Source organism: Pelophylax lessonae (assembly GCF_965119305.1).
Source record: "Pelophylax lessonae genome assembly, chromosome: 1".
NCBI classification, from domain to species: domain Eukaryota; kingdom Metazoa; phylum Chordata; class Amphibia; order Anura; family Ranidae; genus Pelophylax; species Pelophylax lessonae.
In genome coordinates, this window is record NC_138768.1 from 756,466,523 (window position 1) to 756,487,269 (window position 20,747).

Sequence of the window (20,747 nt, forward strand, 5' to 3'; positions counted from 1 at the left end):
GATCCTTTGCCCCCTTGGGACTTGAATCTCGTTCTATCTGTGTTACAACGTGCTCCTTTTGAACAGATCAGGGAGATCTCGTTGTCTATGTTGTCCAAAAAGGTCGCCTTTTTGGTGGCGATCACTTCGGCTCGCAGAGTGTCGGAACTGGCGGCTTTGTCCTGCAAGTCTCCGTACCTGGTTGTTCATTTGGATAAGGTGGTCTTGCGACCTAATCCTTCTTTTCTACCGAAACGAGTTTCGGAATTCCATCTTAACGAGGATATTGTTTTGCCTTCGTTGTGCACGAAGCCTAAACATCCGAAGGAGGTGAGATTGCACTCTCTGGATGTTGTTCGGGCGATAAGGGTTTACCTTAAATCGACTGAGTCTTTTCGTAAGACTGACTCCTTGTTTGTTCTTCCAGAGGGTCCTCGGAAGGGCATGGCGGCTTCGGCCTCTACCATCGCCAAATGGATCAGGCAGACCATTGAACAGGCCTATGCCTTGCAGGGGAAGGTTCCCCCTGTGCCTGTGAAGGCGCACTCTACTAGATCACTGAGTACGTCTTGGGCCTGCCGTCATGGGGCTTCTGTAGCCCAGGTGTGTAAGGCGGCGACTTGGTCGACCGTACACACTTTCACAAAATTCTACAAAGTAGATGTTCAGGCATCGGCGGATGCTTCCTTTGGCCGCAAGGTTCTTAGTGCGGCTGTTCCATAGGGTCCCTTGTTGGGGACTCCTGGCTGTTGGGATAGTTTTTTGTATCCCCTGGTTTTTTTGTCTTTTCCTGGGTTGTTGCTCCTGTTGAGCACTTATTTTTGCTGTTGCCCAGCTGGTTTCCTTCCTTTGGTAAGGTTCCTTTCTTTGATGTGGAGACTGCGTTGCCTTTCGGCGCGGATGCGTTTCCCACCCCTCATGTTTGCACTGCTTTGGGACGTCCCCATATGTGACGAATATGAAGAGGCGGCGACTGTCGGAGGACGTAAGAGAAAACGGAATTTTTGTAAAATCTTACCTGTAAAATTCCTTTCTCTGAGTCCTCCGACAGTCGCCGCCCCCGCCCCTCTTTTGGGGTTTGAATGTATACTCTACTGCTATTCCACTAAAACTGAGATATGGTTGCAGGAAGTAGGAGGGTATTGACTGAGGGGACCACCCCTTGAGGGTGGGATATGTTAAAGCTTTATTGTTAACATATTCTGTTGCCTAGCTACTCCTTCGGAGCAAAGTCTAATACCCCATATGTGACGAATATGAAGAGGCGGCGACTGTCGGAGGACTCAGAGAAAGGAATTTTACAGGTAAGATTTTACAAAAATTCTGTTTTTTTTAGTTTCTTCCACATCTTTCTGGTTTTTGTTGTCATTTTTAAAGCTTTTAAAAACCTTTTAGCTGAGCAGCCTATTTGTTTCTTAACTTCTTAATATGTTTTCCCCTCTCCAATCAACTTTTTAATCAAAGAACACTGTTCTTCTGAACAATGTCTGGAATGACCCATTTTACTCAGATTTTCAGAGAGAAATGCACTATACCCTGCATGTACGTTTGCTGCCTTTGTCCTTAACCACCTCAATACTGGGCACTTTCACCCCTTCCTGCCCAGGCCAATTTTCAGCTTTCATTGCTGTCAGGCTTTGAATGGATATTACTCAGTCATGCAACACTGTACCCATATGGAATTTTGATAATTTTTTTTTACACAAATGGAGCTTTCTTTTGGCAGTATTTAATCACCATATTTTTTGTGCTACAAATGAAAAAAGGCCATCAATTTTGGAAAAAAAATTGTATTTCTTTGTTTATAAAAATTTAGCAAAAAAGTATTCATAAATTTTGTACTGCTACATTTCTTTGGCAAAAATAACCAACATCATTGTATATTATTTGGTCTGTGAAAGTTAAGCTATGGTGCAAAATTGATCACACCTGATGTACTGACTGCCTGTCATTTCTTGAGTCCCTAACATGCCAAGACACTACAAATATCCCCCAAATGACCCTTTTTTGGAAAGTAGACAGTCCAATGTATTTAGTAAAAGGCATGGCAAGTATTTTGAAGTTGGAAATTTGTCCCACAATTCTTTGGAAAATTAAGAATTTTTTTCCACAAAAATGTCATATTTTCTCACATACACAGCATAGGCATACTTGCAACTACACCCCAAAACACATTCTGCTCCTCCTCCTGAGTGTGATGATACCACATGTGAGACTTTTCCACAGCCTAGCCACATAGAGAGGCACAACATCCAATTAGCACCTTCAGTCATTATACCCTTCAAGACCAGGCCTTCTTCTGGTGCTTTTTTATTTTTACAAGTAAAAAAAAAAAAAAAAAAAAAAGAATCTGTATTTTTGCTAGAAAATTACTTGGAACCCTGTTGGACTGTTGGGTCTGTTGGTTTTCTATTACTTTACTACACCTACTAGTATACTAATGTCCATGTAGAAATATAATTTATACCAAAAACAGTGACTGTCTGATTAGGGTTGTCGGACTGCTATTTTTAACTCAACAGTAAGCTCTATTATAGACCAGTTTGAAACTTTTTATTATTATTTTTTTTTCTTTAATAATGGCTAAATCTGTGTTGCAGTTTTATGTTTGGGGCAGAGATGTATAGTAACGAAGTAGAACTACTTAAGTACTGTACTTAAGTACCGAAATGCGGTATCTGTACTTTCCTAGAGTAGAATCTTTTTCTCCTACTTCTACTTTTACTTCACTACATTTTTTCGATGATTTCGATACTTCTACTCAAGTATTTTTTTTTTTGTGCTGCATAGTTACTCGTTACTTTTAAAAAAATTACCACTGCCAGAACAGTAGATGGCAGGTTGCATAAAGCTCAAAAAAATGTGTATAATGTCATTTGTAAATCAGCGCATACGAAAATAAAGGCTGTGTATAATAAAAGCTGCTATACCAAATCTTTCCAATAAAAAGAAAATATGAAACAAACAAATAAATGGTGCTACAGCGCTTAAAGTGCATCAAGAAACTACTAACAAACACAGGTTAATCATTTGAATAAATCATTTGAAATAATAAAAACAATATGATGTTCATACTTTTGACTTCTTTCTTTAATAACTACATAACACAGTACTTGTACTTCTACTTTCAGTACTTGAGTAGAATTTTTTTTTCAAAACTACTGGTACTTTTTACTTTTAGTACTTAAGTAGCAAATTTTTTGAAAAAACTACTTGCAATACTTAAGTAAAAAAAATGTTGAATACTTTAGTACTTATACTTAAGTAACTTTTTCTGCGAGCACTTCCACTTCTACTCAAGTAATTTTTTGATCGAGCACTTGTACTTTTACTCAAGTAGAAATTTCGAGTACTTTATACAAGTCTGGTTTGGGGTAACTGGACTTTAAAATTTATTTAGGAAGAGATTCTTTTTCGTTGCTGTTGGAGCGATTTTGTCAATTCCTGTGATTTTCATTACCACGATGAATAAAAATCTACCTAGGATTTATTGATTTCCTGTATTTGCATTCAGCTACTATTTTAGCAAGATGCTTAATTGTTTTATTGCTTTGTTTTATCTGTAGATAATACTATACCACAACTAAAATCATTTTTTAATTTCAAAGGTTACTTTACTGTTCTGGATGCTTGGGTGATGGCTGATAATGTCATTTTGTTTTAGTGATTCTTTTGGCATTCCAACACCCTTCCTGATTTGATATATACCGTATATATCAATACAGTATTCATACAATATCATACAATATTCTAATTTTAGATGAAGAAGACTTTGAAACCTTGAAAAAGAAACCAAAAGAAAATGGGAGATCTGCATTTTCTCTCCCTGCAAAGCCTCAAGTCACAACCACCAAAAGCCATGCTCCAGCCAAAGTCAAAACCCCAGAAAAGCGGGTGTGTACATCGGTGGAGGATTTCTTTGGTATGGGCAACATTAAACGATCCAACAAGAAACTTGTGGAAGCTAAGAAAGAAGAGGTACTGTGCTTTTCTTTACTTGACTAAGAGTTTTGCAGAAATGTGATAAAACATTAGATTCCTATGGATATAAGTTGTGGTCACAGTTGTTTTTTTTTTTTTTTTCCTGTAGCAATGAGGTTTACACGACTCCATTTAGATCTTGAACTTCCTTTCTGTTCTATGGTTACACTATATTTTAAAGTAGTACAGCCAAAGCTCTTTTGGCTATACTCCTGGGAATCAGAGGAGTGCAGTTCATTCTCAGCCAACAATGGGCCAAAGCCCGCTGTCAGCTGACGTCACAGAGCCGTTGTAGGCCTGGACCAACAGCTGGGTCAGCCACTCAGTGAACTGCTGAGAGCCTAAACTGGCCGCTCTTAACACTGTCTCCAGATCTCTGCTCATGGAACACTGAGAACTCACTAGGTTAGTATACATTTTTTTTTTTCTTTTTATTATTTCTCATTTAATGGATACTCGGGGAGAAAAGAGGAAAGCAACAGATACAGCTTGGCCTGTAGTGTGTAAGCAGTTCAGGAATGTTTTTTGTCTTGGGGTTACATCTTATCTCTTTGTGTTTTTAACTGGTTTTAGAGTTTGTTGATGAAATGAAGTATATCAAATCTAAAAAACTGATTAGAGCCCATTCACACTAGCACGACTTGTGAGGCAACTTGTGTAGCCCCAGGTCGCTTGACATAACAAAAGCAATGTTAATCAGTGCCATCTTAATTGGCACTACTGAAGTCGCTCCGACTTCAGAAAAGGGTCCTGTACTACTTTGAGGCGACCTGTGATCCCACTGTCCCATATACTTCAATGGGAGTCGCCTCCTTATCTTAATTGACACGACTGGTTATCAGACTTTCCAGGAAGAAGAAAGAGATTAGCCAGGCATTCCCCACAGACAAAGTCGCCTGTCTCTTCCAAGTCTCTTCCAAGTCTCTTCCAAGTAGTGCACAAGTCTCTTCCGAGTCTCTTCCGAGTCTCTTCCAAGTAGTGCACAAGTCTCTTCCGAGTCTCTTCCGAGTCTCTTCCAAGTCTCTTCCAAGTAGTGCACAAGTCTCTTCCGAGTCTCTTCCGAGTCTCTTCCGAGTCTCTTCCGAGTCTCTTCCGAGTCTCTTCCGAGTCTCTTCCGAGTCTCTTCCGAGTCTCTTCCGAGTCTCTTCCGAGTCTCTTCCGAGTCTCTTCCGAGTCTCTTCCGAGTCTCTTCCGAGTCTCTAAACAAGTCTCTAAACAAGTCTCTAAACAAGTCTCTAAACAAGTCTCTTCCAGTCACAGGGCGACTTTCTGGTAACCGGCTCTTACTCTGTTGTGTTTTTTTTTTTTTAAAGCGGAACTAAGCTGTATCTCAGCACCACAAACTGAAAATGTGTCTTTTATTCATTTTTAACCACTTCAGTACCTCGCTATAGCCAAAAGACAGCTACAGTGTGTTACTATAGTCCTGGGAGGTTGTCCATAGACTTCCTCCCAGAACCCCACCCCCCCTGCGGCACGCATTGAGTGTGCTCTGTATTCGCTCTGTGCTTTGGACACAGCTTATCACAGATTAGGGTAAAGGGCCAGTTGCAGTGGCCCTTTACCATGTGATCAGCTGTGTCCAATTGCAGCTGATCACATGTAATCAGACTTGCCAGTTATTGGCAGTCCTTTCCTCACTTGCATGTCTGTGTGAGGAAAGGAGTGCTGATTAACCAGCAAAGCTGTCAGCACATTGTTTAAGTGGTAATAACTTTAAAACAAAAATTTCACCTGCAAAATGTCATAATGTGCTAGTATGCATTGCATAGAGCTTCCACCTTCACTTGGTCTTCCTTCGCGGGCTGCAGCTGCTTGATTGGCTGAGCTAGGATGGCATCACTCCAGCGCATGCGCTTGGTAATCATGCCGCAGTACGGCTCTCTCCTTGAAAGTGCAGTGTGCATGCGCTGGTGATGTCACTGGCCACTACTATAGTAAATAGCTCCTAAATGGTGCTCGTTTTGGAGATATTTACTATACCTACCTTATTCTAGTAAACAATGGGGCGTTATTACCACTTTTTATACTAAAAATTCGGGCACTGATCATCGGTGCCCATCAGTGCGGCCTTATCAGTGCAAACTCATCTGCGCACATCAGTGAAGAAGAAAAAATACTTATTTGCAAAATTTTATAACCGAAACTAAGAAACTTTTTTTTTTTTTTTTAGTTTAGCAAAAAATAAAAAAAAAGTGGTGACCAAAAGAAAGCAAAAAAAAAAAAAAAAAAAAAAATCTCATATGTGTACAGTGTTGCATGACTGCGCAATTGTCGAATAAAGTGTGACAGCGCTGAAAGCTGAAAATTTGGCCTGGACAGGAACGATTGAAAGTGCCCAGCGTTGAAGTGGTTAATATAAAAATCAAGCTCCCCTATCTATATCTCCATGCTTTTTGTATAGAAATCACTTTGAAGAACACTTGTCTAGCATTTCTATTCCTGTCTCCCTTTTAGTAAGGGCAAGATAATTCATGTAGCAGTCACTTCCTGGAATCCATCTGTCTTTAGCTCAGGCATGCAGGCAGCAGGTGTGGTTAGAGAGCACCACTAAAAAAAAAGTTAAACAAGTAAAGATCGTCTACCTTACTAAGATAATATACCTTACTATATATTTTCTAAGTCTAGCAGTACAAGGATTGACATTTGGTAATGTTGATTAAGAGACTTTAGTTCTACTTTAAGTGCCGGTTCACATTTTTGCGATTGCGAACGTATGCGATTGCAATGCGAATTTGCAGTGCGAGTTTACCTTGCGTTTTTCAATAGTACCAGCGCGATTGTAATGAAAATTGATTGCGTTGATTATGTTAATTAAGCTCAGGAGGGGTGGAGCTGAGGGGAAAACTAAAACAAAAAATAAGAATTCGCACACAAGAATTCGCACATATCTGAACTGATAATGCGAGTCAAGACCGATTTACATGTCCTATGTAGACTAAATTTGCCGCGCTGTAAACTCACACAAGACCCTTTTTATCATTGCATTATATTCGCATCTGAATCGCAACGCATAGATGTGAACGGCCGTCGCGAATACAATGTATTTTGGGAATACATGCGAATTTAGAGTTTTCATAACGCATCGCATTCGCAGTAAAATCGCACAAGTGTGAACCGGCACTAACATTCTGTGTAGTTTTAAAAATGGTGGGCAGCAAACTGCACTGAGAGGTTGACCATAGACTACTTCAGCTTTTGTTTATTGTACCGTGTACTCAGATCATTAAATGTGTTACCCCAACATTTCATATTCCTGATGTGTCGGTTGTACCATGTACTTGTATGAGAGAGTATCCTGTTTTTTTTGTAATGCTTTGTGTGAAATCCCTGTTGTTCCTCCCAGTCCCTCTGCTTTCTTAATAAAAACTGACCACACTAAGCAGGAGAGCACACTGTGGTCATTTCTCTAGCTGTGCTGGGAACTTTTCTCCATTGCTACATAGTTACATATTCCATCCAGTTCAACCTGTGTAGGTGTACTTGTCAGTGTCAATTTAATTATTTCCCTGTATAATGTGCTCTTTAAGGGGCATGTCCAAGAGTCTTTAAACAATATCAATACTCCCCAATGAAACCACCAATTGTGGAAGAGAGTTCCACATCCTTATCGCCCCGACAGTGAAAAACTCTCTACGCAGCTTAACCGCTTCCATACAGAGCAGTTTGACACCCTTCCTGCCCAGACCAATTTTCAGCTTTCAGCACTCTCACAATTTGAATGACAATTGCTCAGTCATGCTACACTATAACCAAACAAAATTTTTATCATTTTTTTCACACAAATAGAGCTTTCTTTTGGTGGTATTTGATCACAACTGGGGTTTTTTTTTTTCGTGATATATGCAAAAAAGAGCAAAAATTTTGAAAAAAAAACACTTTTTTTTAGTTTCAATTATGAAATTTTGCAAAAAATAAATTTTTCTTCATACATTTGGGCCAAAATGTATACTGCTACATGTCTCTGGTAAAATTAACCCAAATTAGTGTATATTATTTAGTCTGTGTGAAAGTTATTGAGTCTAGAAGCTATGGTACCAATTACTGAAAATTGATCACACCAGATGTACTGACTCCTTTCTTGAGGCCCTGAAATGTCAGGACAGTACAAATACCGACCAAATGACCCCTTTTTGTAAAGTAGACAGTCCAAGGTATTTAGTAAGAGGCATGGTGAGTTTTTTGAAGTTGTAATTTTTTCCCACAATTCTTGGGAAAATGAAGAAAAAATTTTTTTTTTCTTTTTTTTTCCCACAAAGTTGTCAATTTATAAGCTATTTCTAACACATAGCATGTACACAGCAAAAATTACACCCAAAAATACATTCTGCTACTCCTTCCGAGTATGGCGATACCACATGTGTGAGACTTTTACACAGCCTGGCCACAAAAAGAGACTCCACGTCCAAGAAGCACATTCAGGCGTTCTAGGAGCATAAATACACATAAAACTTTCTTACTACCTATCACACTTTTCAAGGCCCTAGAGCACCAATACAATGGAAAAGTCCACAAAATGACCCCATTTTGGAAAGCAAACACTCCAACGTATATTCTATGAGGCATAATGGGTCGTTTGAACATATCATTTTTTTCCACAGGTTTTTGGAAAATGTGGGAAAAAAATGAAAACTTTTTTTTTTTTTACACAAAGTTGTCAATTTATAGGATATTCCTAACACATGGCATGTACACAGCAAAAATGACACCCCAAAATACATTCTGCCACTCCTCCTGAGTATGGCAATACCACATGTGTGAGACTTTTTCACAGCCTAGCCATATAGAGGGGCCGAACATCCAAGGAGCATCATCATGCATCCTAGCCACTTGCCTAGGCCTATTTTTGACATTTGGTGTTTACAAGCTAAAATCAGTTGTTTTGCTAGAAAACTGCTTAGAACCCCCAAACATATATTTTTTTTTTAGCAGAGACCCTAGAGAATAAAATGGAGATTATTGCAATATTTTTTATCACACCGTATTTGCGTAGCGGTCTTCCAAACGCAATTTTTTTGGAAAAAATTCACTTTTTTTAATTAAAAAAATAAGAAACCAGTAAAGTTAGCCCAATTTTTTTCCATAATGTGAAAGATAATGTTAAGCCGAGTAAATAGATACCCAACATGTCATGTTTCAAAATTGCGCACGCTCACGGAATGGTGACAAACTTTGGTACTTAAAAATCCCCATAGGCGACAATTTAAAAATTTCTACAGGTTGCCATCTTTGAGTTACAGAGGAGGTCTAGGGCTCAAATTATTCCCCTTGCTCTAACGATCGCGGCGATACCTCACATGTGTGGTTTGAACACCGTTTACATATGTGGGCGGGGTTTCTGTATGCATTCGCTTCTGCGCGCGAGCTAACGGGGACAGGGCGCTTTAATTTTTTTTTTTTTTTTACTATTTATTTTATTTATTATTTTTTATTTTTACACCGTTTAAAAAAAAAAAAAAAATTGATCATTTTTATTTCTATTAAAAGAAATGTAAATATTCCTCGTAATAGAAATAGGCACGACAGGACCTCTTTTTTGTGAGATCTGGGGTCAAAAAGTCCTCAGATCTCACAAGTACACTAAAAGATAGAAAAAAAAAAATTATAATATAAAATGAAAAAAAAAAAAAAAAAAAAAAAAAAAAGGACCTTTAAACCAGTTGCTAGGCAACAACATTTTCCGTAGCTCCGGTCCTCCAAGACCATAGAGTCAAGTGAGGGCAAGCTTGCCCTCACTCGACATCCTGTCTGTGAGGATTCGGGACCGGATCGTTTTCCCCTCTGCCGGCGGGTCCGGTAAGCGGGGAAAAGGACCGGAACGCGTCGGGAGGGGGGGGGCGCCTCTTCCGCCATCCCGGAAGGGTGATCCCACGGCGAATCCGCCGCTGGGACCACCCTTATCGGAAAGCCAACCGTCCACCGTTTAAAAAAATACCAGGGTTATGGCAGCTATCTGCTGCCATAACACCGGTATTTAGGTTTAAACGGACGACGTATATAAACCTTTTTGGACTTGGACATGGTGGCTGTATGAAGGGTGACAGGTACTCGGGTACTTTGTTGGGCAGGTGACAGGTACTCTGGTACTGATGAGCAGGTGGCAGGTACTCGGGTACTCCGATAGGCAGGTGACAGGTACTCGGGTACTCTGATGGGCAGGTGACAGGCAGGTGATAGGTACTGATGAGTAGTACTCACTGACTGATAGGTGATAGGTGATACTGTACTGATGGGTACTGATGATCAGTACTGATACGTGATAGGTACTGATGAGTAGTGATGGGTACTGATGAGCAGGCGGCAAGTACTTGGGTACTTCAGGCGTCAGGTACTCTGATGAGCAGGTGGAAGGTACTCGGGTACTCTGATGGGTAGGTGACAGGTACTCAGGTACTCTGATGACGGGTACTCCGTTGACAGGTACTCAAAGTACCTGAGTACCTGTCATCAGAGTACCCGAGTACCCGTCATCAGAGTACCCGAGTACCCGTCATCAGAGTACCCGAGTACCCGTCATCAGAGTACCCGAGTACCCGTCATCAGAGTACCCGAGTACCCGTCATCAGAGTACCCGAGTACCCGTCATCAGAGTACCCGAGTACCCGTCATCAGAGTACCCGAGTACCCGTCATCAGAGTACCCGAGTACCCGTCATCAGAGTACCCGTCATCAGAGTACCTGAGTACCCGTCATCAGAGTACCTGAGTACCCGTCATCAGAGTACCCGAGTACCCGTCATCAGAGTACCCGAGTACCCGTCATCAGAGTACCTGAGTACCTGTCATCAGAGTACCCGAATACCTGTCACCAGCCCATCAGAGTACCCGAGTACCTGTCATCTGAGTACCTGATGACAGGTACTCGGGTACTTTGATGGGCTAGTGACAGGTGCTCTTTATTGGGGGGGGGGGGAGCAATCAGTGTGTTTAGGGTGCACTGTAGTTGGTAACCAGCTGTTACCACAATCTCCTCCTCACACAGGATCAGTGTGTGAGGAGGAGAACACGGTGACAGCTAGTTACCGTGTTCTCTGTTGACATTTGTGACCGGCTGTGATTGGACACAGCCGGTCACGTGGTAAAGAGCCAATTTCATTGGCTCTTTACCTAGATCGGGGATCGACTCTGTCCGAGGGACGAGCCTCGTCCCCGATCGCTGCTCTGCGCGCCCCCGGGGGCGCGCATTGCAGAGAGAACGAGCGGCTCGTGCTGGAGCCGCTCATGTGATCGGCTGTGATTGACACAGCCGATCACGTGGTAAACAGCCAATTTCTATTGGCTGTTTACCTTGATCAGTGATGGGCTATGTCCGAGGGACGAGCCTCATCCCTGATCGCGCCGCTGCGCGCCGCCGGGGGCGCGCAGTAGCAGCTAGAACGGGCCGACGTCATATGACGGCGGCCCGGATCTAGACAACCACTTTGCCGACGTCATTTTACATGACTCGGTATGGAAGTGGTTAAGGTTAAATTGCTTCTCCACCAGTCTCATTGTGTGGCTTTGTGTCTTCTTACACTCATTGAGATTGAATTGTTTTTTTCCTATGCTGGTATCACTATTGAGGTATTTGTAAATCACTTAATGTCCCCTCTCAAGAGTCTCTTCTCCAGCAAGAATAAATTTAGTGCTTGTAGTCGTTCCTCGTAATTTAGGTCTTCCAGTCCTCTTATTAATTTCGTTGCCTTGCTTTGGATTCTTTCCAGCTCCAGCACATCCCTTCTGAGGACTGATAACCAGAACTGGACAGAATAGTCCAGATATGACCTAACCAGTACAGGAATGTAGAGACGTAACTCATTAAGTGTGACACCACATCCAAGAAGTAATCAAGAGTAAAAACAGGAATTGTATAGGACTACTGTTTGCCACTAGTAATCCCAAAAGAAAGAGCGTGTACTCGAATAGATATAAAATCCAAAATTTATTATAACATGAATAAACATATCAAAAAGAATTGTTAACTAATTGGGACGGATGCCCCCCTTTTTTCCATCATTAAGAACATTCACCCACTAGTCAGATGGTTGCCACTAGTTATCCCAAACAAAAGCATAATCAGATATAAAATCTAAAATGTATTAGAACATGATCAATCATCATAAAAACATTAAAAAGAATTGAAAAAAGTGAATATATGCAACATCCTCCCTTAAGTGGACTGGTTAAGTGTGTGGTTGTACAGAGAAACTGGTTAGGATGCCCATAGATGTAGCAAACTTAGTTCTTTGGAGAAATGGATCTACAATGATCTTCCATATTGGGGTCAGTGTGCCATTACAAAGGGATCACTACACGGTTCACTTGCAGCTTCTTCAGGGGGTTCTATTGCTCCAGGGAGATGCAACCTAATATGTGATTTTAAATGTTCAAATACAAGTTTACACATCAAAATACATTCCTCATTGGACATTTTACATTTTCCAAAACAGAGGCAATCATTTTTATTATTGAATATTCGAGTACTCATTTGTACCTACCCCATCCCAAATGGGGAACATGAAGGGGCTGATCCACAGGGGGGGTAGAAAGGGGAGCTATGTGCAAACAGCCCTGAGAGGAGAGCGCATTGGGCACAATACAGCCAATGAGGAGATCGCCCCAAGGGCCAAGCCTTCTATTTTTGTCAGGTGTAGGCTTGGCCCTAGGCCCATTTAAAATCTGGTAATTATTTTGCATCTCTCAGTATACCAATAGGATCCCCTAAAGAAGCTGTAAGGGAAATGCGTAGTAATGGTACACCGACTCCTTGTTTGGCCCTGATATTGAAGATCATTGTAGATCCATTTCTCCAAAGAGAAAAGTTTTCTTCATCTATGGGCCTCCTAATAGGTTTATCTGTACAACCACACACTTGACCAGTCCACTTATGGGAGGATGTTGCATATATTCACTTTTTTTCAATTCTTTTTAATGTTTTTATGATGATTTATCATGTTCTAATTCATTTTAGATTTTGTATCCGATTTATGCTTTCTTTTGAGATAACTAGTGGCAACCATCTGACTAGTGGATGAATGTTCTTAATCATGGAAAAAAGGGGGGCATCTGTCCCAATTAGTTAGCACACTTAGGCCACAAGTGCAGAGGAGGGGAAAAAGCGGGACTTTGATGACGCCAAGACAAATATGCAATTTTATATAGAAAAAATCTTTTTATAAAAAAATAAATTAAAAAAAAATACAAGTTTTAATAATAACCAACCATATTAAAATAACTCCAACAATGGGAGTAGATAGGAAACACGTAAACCCATGTATCATATCACAACTTAGACTTAACAATATGGATACACATCAAGGTGCAATCCCAAAGAATTTTGTCCAAAGCCCCGCCAAAATTCTTTGGGAGTGCACCTTGATGTGTGTCCATATGAATGTTGTGATATGATACATGGGTTTGTGTTTCCTATCTACCCCCAATTTTGGGGTTATTTTAATATGGTTTGTTGTTAATAAAACTTGTATTTTTATTTTTTTATAAAAAGATTTTTTTCTATAGAATTGTAAATTTTGTCCTGGCGTCATCAAAGTCTCGCTTTTTTACCCTCCTCGGCCCTTGTGGCCTACGTGTGCAGGAATATATCCCCTTTTTTATGTATGCTAATATTCTGCTGGCTTTGGTAGCTGCAGCTTGATATTGCATGCTATTGCTCTGTCTTCTACAAGGACCCCCAGAGGTTCTACCTCTAGCGAGTAGTTTGCATTTTGTTTCTTTGGCCCCAAAGTGCATTATCTTGCATCTCTCCACATTTAAACCTCATTTGCCATGTAGTTGCCCACTTCATTATTTTGTTCAGGCCTTTCTGTTAAGTCTCTATATCCTGATGTGAAGTTATTGCCCTGCTTATTTTTGAGTCGTCTGCAAAAATTGAGCTATGTATCCCTTCCTCTCTATCATTTATGATCCAATGATCAGACTTATCCTGACACTTCCCTCCAGTGCAGCCATTCAATGGGAAGATGAGTGTTCTGTTGCTTCTCCTCCCCCAGCTCTTACGCAGCTGAGACCAGAAGGAATGTGATAACCTGCACTTTTACACTGGTTCACTTCAAAGCTGCCAGTAAAACGCCTATGTGTTGATGGACTGCTTTTACGGCAGTTTTTAAAGGATGTGACTCAAAAACTGCACCAAAAATGCTTAGTGGGGGAATTTTTGAGGCGCTTTTGAGGTGGTTCTCATGCATTTCAATGGAGAGGAGCTATTTTGGTGCGGTTTTTTTAGCTCCCCAAACATGTTCCAAAGATGCTGCAAGTAGGATTTTTTTTTCACTGCAAATAAAGCACCCTGCCTCAGTGTGAAAACATTCATTGATTTTAAAGGGAAAAGCATTTTTCTTGAGCTTTTCAAGTGCTTTTTTTTTTTTTTTTTAACACAAAAGCGCTTGGAAAAACTCCTCGGTGTGAAAGGGCTCTAATAAAAAAGGGAAAAAAAGGTATTTAGGCTCCATGTACACGGGTCGCTGGAAATGGCCGTTTAGGAGCAGTTGGGCGTTTTTTTTCAGAAGCCCCTGAACCCATCTACATTTTATCTTATCTGTCCATGTACACCAGGTCGTTTACAGTCATTTGCAGGCAGTTGCGTTCAGGGACTGTTTTTAGAATGCAATTATTTGCGTTCGAACGTGTGTTTCCCGGCGTTTCAAACGCGTCTGAACGCGATGACCCGCGTTTAGCGTTCGCGTTTTTCCATTTTAAAGGGGTATAATTTTTTTGACCTCTAGGAACGGTTCTAAACGCAAACGCCCGCTAGACGCGGGTACAAACTCGACCGAACGGACGTTTCAAACGTCCTAAAAATTCCAGCATTCAAAGGGACTTTTAACAACGTCCCGTGTACATGGAGCCTAATAATGGTTTTCTTTTTTTATATCTATACACAAATGTTTTGCCCTTCATTTCTGATTTTAACTGAATGGGTTGTTTTACAAGGTGATTGTTTACAATCACTTTAACATAGTATTTACATCTAATCACTTTAACATAGTATTTACATCTAATTATGAGGGTTTTGTCAATACAGGGATAAAATGGTAAGGTACATGTTTAAGTCTGAGAAAGTATGAATTTAAAACCGAGACATTTCCCCCTTTACACACTAGAAAAATAACAGCCATAATATTACTGTTTAAAATGCTGTGAATAATAAACTCACTTTTCCATTTGTTTGATATATTTAATACCTTTTTGGTAATTGTTCATTTTTTTTTTTTTTTAAAGTTATATTATTCAACACAAGTTCACAAACGGTGCCAGAATAGATAGTACAAATCTCAATCAGAAAGGTATCAAAAGGCATACACAAAAACAGCAGGCTTGATCATTATCCATGGGATAGGAAGTTACCCTCCCATATAGTCAACACCATTCTCTGACAGATCCAGAGAGGATATCTAATTTTCCCTTTTTTTTTTTTTGTCTTCCCCCCCCCCCCAATTGAAATTGTTAAAACATTTCCAATCCCCAAAAACAAAAAACACTAAAACACAAAAGATTGTGACCATCTCTTGTAATAACCAATAACAGTGTGTTGATCCTTTTAAAAAAAATTGTTCATTTTTAACTATTGTCTTTTCCCCAATGTACAGCCTCGGAAAAGTAGTGCTGATTCTACAATGGATGATGAAGCCATTGCTAAACAGTTACAGCTTGCAGAAGATGAAGAGGTGAGTGAAAGCAATTTAGTAGACTAATCTAAAATATCTATGAAACACATAAATGAAATTGGGGGGGGGGGGGATTTTTTGGGAGAGGGTGACAGTCAGTCCTATTAAAGCGGTTGTAAACCCTTGGGGAAAAAAAAAACACCTGCAAGACAAAGGCATAATGGGCTAGTATGCATCGCATACTAGCCCATTATGTGTAACTTACCTTAGAACGAAGCCCCGACACGGACCCCCGGACATCGCTGCGGGCGCTGCCATGATCCCTCGCCGTCTCTTCCGGGTTCGGCGGCTCCGGCGCGGTGATTGGCCGGAAGAGACGGCTCCGGCGCGATTGGCCAGAGCCGCGATGACGTCACTCCCGCGCATGCTCGCGAGAGTGATTTTCCGGCAAATTAATTGAAGGTCCCCCCGGACCTTCAGAGTGCATGCGCCGCTCGCGAGAGCGGCTGCATGCACTGTAAATATCTCCTAAACCATGCCGGTTTAGGAGATATTATTTGTACCTACAGGTAAGCCTTATTATAGGCTTACCTGTAGGTAAAATTGTCAAAAAGCGGGATACTACCACTTTAAGGACAGATTTCTGTTCGGTACCACATCCTGAAAAGCTATGCATACAAAAATTGTTTCTTAAAAAAAAAAAAAAAAAAAAAACTAGGTAAAATTGTTTCTAAAAAAAAAAAAAAACCTAGATAGAGGACTTTAAAGGTACCTTAAAGCACATATATTGCGATTTTTATTTATTTTATAGTTTATTAGAAACTATTTTTGTACATAAATGAAATGGCTTGATAATTGTTTCCTGCTAAAAAGACTGGAGAATCTCAGCCATTCTGAGCCCGGCTTTGGTGAAACCCAGGATTCCTTTAGGGGTTACTGTGGTTTTTTTGAGCTACAACTGGCAGACCTCCCCATTTGATGGTGGCTGCATAGGTCAAGGGACAACACCACTTGACAGAGCCAGCGGCATGCCATCCGTGATTTTTTTATTTTTTTTATTTATTTATTTATTTTTTAGCTGTCTGAAAGGGTAGCATTCAGACCAACATTCCCACTGACAACCAATGTAAGGTGCATTTCTCTCTCTGCCCCTGATGAATTTTTCTTAGTAGGGGTAAAACTTTTGAAGCCATATCTTCATATCTACAGCTGTCCAAATAAGTCATACTGAGCTGTCTGAGCGGCTTGATCTGCAACAAGTTTGGCCAATAACAGTAATGGTTAAAGGGTAACTCGACTTTCGTGGGGAAAATAAAAAATATAGTGTATACAATTGCGACTCAAATCACATTGTGATTGAATGTTGTTAAAAATTGCCTTTCCTTTTAAATCTGCAGCTCTGTAATTTTCTGTAAAATGCAATGCAATATGGCTACCTGGAGGTTTTCTGTACACAGAATCTGTACCGAACACCCCCAGAAACATAATTTCCTGCCTCTGTGATTGGCTCATTGATTTTCCCAGAAGCCTGCACTAAGAGACAAGTCAGGTTTCAGGCATCCCCTGCAACAAAAAATGTATATTTTGGTGAGATATTCCAAACAGCAGATCAGGTCTAAAGGGATACAGACCCTACAATTGTACTTCATTAGAGCCTTGCAGGCACAGCAGCTGATAATTATGAAACCACTCTCACTTACCACATAGACACAGTGAAATACAGTGATTTCTTAAAATTCTTCAAAACAAAAAGTAGGAATCTGCAAAAAAGTTTGTTAAAATCCTTGACACACACACACACACACACACACACACACACACACACACACACACACACACACACACGTGTGTGTATGTATGCTTTATATATATATATATATATATATATATATATATAGCGAGAGAGTGCATGCTGACCACCCATATCATTCACTGGACAGTAGAGGTAACAGTACTAGAACCAAATACATTATATTGTGTCCCTAAAACAACTGCTCCATCATTTTAAAATTATATCTGGGTGGTTATCCTCAGGCTTGGAATGTTTGTTTTTTTTTTTTTTTTTTTTTTGATGGCATTTATTTATGTGTTTTACATATACAGTAATCCCCCGCTACATCGCGGTTCAGTTTTTGCGGTCCCGGTAATTCGCGGTTTTTTTTGTAATGTTATTTTACTATATAAATCATTAAAAATGAAATATTTTTGTGTTTTCCATAGCTCTTGCTATGTCTCTTAGTATCTTTTATGTGTTTAAATGAGTTTCTATTGTTTTAAAAGTGTGTTTAAAGACCTTAAAATGCTTCTACACGTACAGTGACAGTAAAAAAACATGCCTACAATGCATTTTAATAGGGTTTTTCTATTTCGCGGAATTTCACTTTTCGCGGCTGGGTCCGGAACGTAACCCCCGCAATGGAGGGGGGTTTACTGTACTTTACTCTAAATGCAACTGGCCTATCGCATGCATGCAGTTATGCCAACAGAAACCATACCACAAGCACACAACACCCACATTCAATTCGCGCCTTCATAGTTGACCCAAAAAAATATACACATTCTATTATATATATATATATATATATATATATATATATATATATATATATATATATATATATACTGTGTATGTATATGTGTGTGTGTGTATGTATATATATATATATATATATATATATATATATATATATATATATATATATATATATATAAATTTTTTTTCTTTACCTTGTACCACATAATGAGTTAACAAATCCCTAATGAAAGGGATAAAGCATTCCCAACCTTAGCCCACCAGGCTGGATTACCAAGTGCATCAATCCAAGGTTGCTAAATCTTCATTTTTGGGGTCAAGCCCTGCTATTGTATACTATTTTTATGTTGTGCACCAGTAAGCCTCTTGAGTTGAGTAAACCTGAGTGGAGCTTTGCTTTTCTAATCTAACAACCTTTTTTCTTGCATAGAGCAATATACAACAAATCCAATTTCTCTATCGTTCATTTACAAACGCAGTCTCTGTTCTTCATAACAGTAGGGTTATACTGCTCCCTACAAGAGTAGGACACTAGGCAGAAAAAAAAGTTCTGGCTATGCCTATGGGCAGTCCCAGAGGGTATACCCTCTCTCCCTGCTATAGGATGTCAGTTTTAATCTGCCTAGTCAGGAGTAAGGACCTAGTTTCTTGCTGGGATTCTGTGGTCCTGGCAAAAGTTTTTTTTTTTTTTTAATTTTCCTCCTGTTCCGTTTTTTTTTTTTTCCTGTGAGATCTACAAGCGACTAAGCCAGATCTGGGCGACTGGCGCGCACAGACCGAAGCTCCGCGCTAGGTCGGCCGCGACAGTCCCACCATATGGGGACTGGCCCTGCGAGTTAAATGTCTCGCCAGGTCGCACACGACCGGGTCTAGGCCCAAGTCGCAGCTTTCCTATTGGCTGACAGTCCCCACACTTCGGTGGAGAGGGGTTCTGTCAAGAGATGGTGCCCGCCTGTTCCAGGAATGGTGAGTAATTGTTCCCCCTCGTGGGTTTTGGGGTGGGCGTGAGCCCCTCCCTAGGACGGTTGGACCCCCAAGATTCCTTTCTGTCCTCCTCCCCTCACCTACTGGTGATGTGCGGCGCTTGCAGCTAACCCTGGGGGCTGGGACCAGACGTCATACCGATGTTGGGGGCGGGGGGTGGTGCGCCGCCGGTGACCGGACAATCGATTGTGCAGGGGGGACTCACTGGTCACTACTAAGGCCCCCCCAATCCTGACTATCCCGCCCAGGAGGCTGGGGGGGGGGGGGTCCCTAGAAGCTTCGCAGGGCCTCCATTTTCTTGTAGCCCATGTGCTGCATAGGATCGGCGGCCATGTCTCCGTAGCCCGGCGGCCATTTTGCGGTAGATCCCCATTGAAAATCAATGACGGCCATGTTTTTGGAGTCCCTAGAGGCGGGTTTTTTTGACGGTGGAGAGAGAGAGAGAGAGAGAGAGAGAGAGAGAGAGAGAGAGACCAGGGCCACCGCAGACGTGGGTCTACTGCCTCACGCCCTGTCTCCTCTGATAGTGAGGATGACCCCTGTCCCTCCGCCACCGCGCAAGTAAAGGCGCTGGTGGACGCACTCGTTGTATCTGTGCGTGAGACCCTGAAAATGGAGGACGCAGCTGCGACTGAGGCGCAGGTTACGTTTGGCACTCGCAAGCCATCCAGAGCGGCAAAGGTTTTCCCCTTTCCTGCATATTTTGACAACATGGGCCAAAAAGAGTGGGACATCCCAAAGCGTCCCCCTGGGGTGCCTAAGCGGATTGCTAGACGCTACCCCTTTGAGGAGTCCCTTATCAAGAAGTTGACTGTGCCACCTACGGTGGACCCTCCATTCTCCAGACTGAAAAAAAGCTTTCAGTGGCGGATTCCCCGTCCTTTAGGGATCTGGCAGATAGAAAGGCAGAGTCTGTGGCCCGCAATATGTACTCCCTGGCAGGGTTTGCACTCTGGTGTTTACTATTGCCCTTGTGTCACAAACCTTGACTGATTGGGCTAAGTTACTACACCGTGACCTGGAGGGGGAACATCTCCCTGTCTTTGCGGAGCTGGCGGACCAGTTGATTCAGGGGCTGCAAATTTTTTGCGATGCCTCGCTGGATGTGGCTCCACTATTGGCGCGACTGTCGGTATCGGCAGTGGTCGTTTGGCGTATACTTTGGCTAAAATGCAGGTCTGTGGATCAGACCTCCAAGAAGCCCTTGTCTGATCTACCTTTTCAAGGGGATTGCCTGTTTGGGGCTACCCTTGATGACATTATCAAAGGTCTTACAGAGGTTAGAGTACCTTTCTCCCACAGGCTAACAAGGGTAAGGACCCTCGTAGATGGGGTCCCTCCTTTTCAGCACACAGTTTTTTTGTCCCTCAGGGTTAAGTGATAAGGGATCAAAGGCCTTCAAGGCCCCCTCTGGTGGCTCCAAGCGACCCTTGTCTGGCAAACCGAAATCGGTTTTCTCCAGACCTTCGGGTTGAAGGTGCGCCCTCACCCATATCTGGGGGGGACGTTTTTGCCAGTTCCCGGACCTGTCTCTGTCCCAGATAAAAGACAAGTTTGTACACAAGGTCATACAGTCGGGTTACAAGATCAAGTTTCGATGTGTCCCTCTGGTAAGGTTCTTCCCTTCCAATGTGCGATTGTCCCCGGATCGTATACATCAGGGGGATT

The 20,747-nt window shown here is 41.5% G+C and overlaps 1 protein-coding gene across 1 annotated transcript in view; it reads left to right on the plus strand.

Moving 5' to 3' along the window:
* The window catches only part of RFC1 (replication factor C subunit 1), a 143,089-nt gene that overhangs the window by 72,254 nt on the left and 50,088 nt on the right, over window positions 1–20,747 (plus strand). The window contains exons 5-6 of the mRNA XM_082269212.1: window positions 3,740–3,957; window positions 15,545–15,622. Coding sequence (XP_082125338.1) covers window positions 3,740–3,957; window positions 15,545–15,622 — 296 coding nt within the window. The remainder of the gene's footprint in view (window positions 1–3,739; window positions 3,958–15,544; window positions 15,623–20,747) is intronic.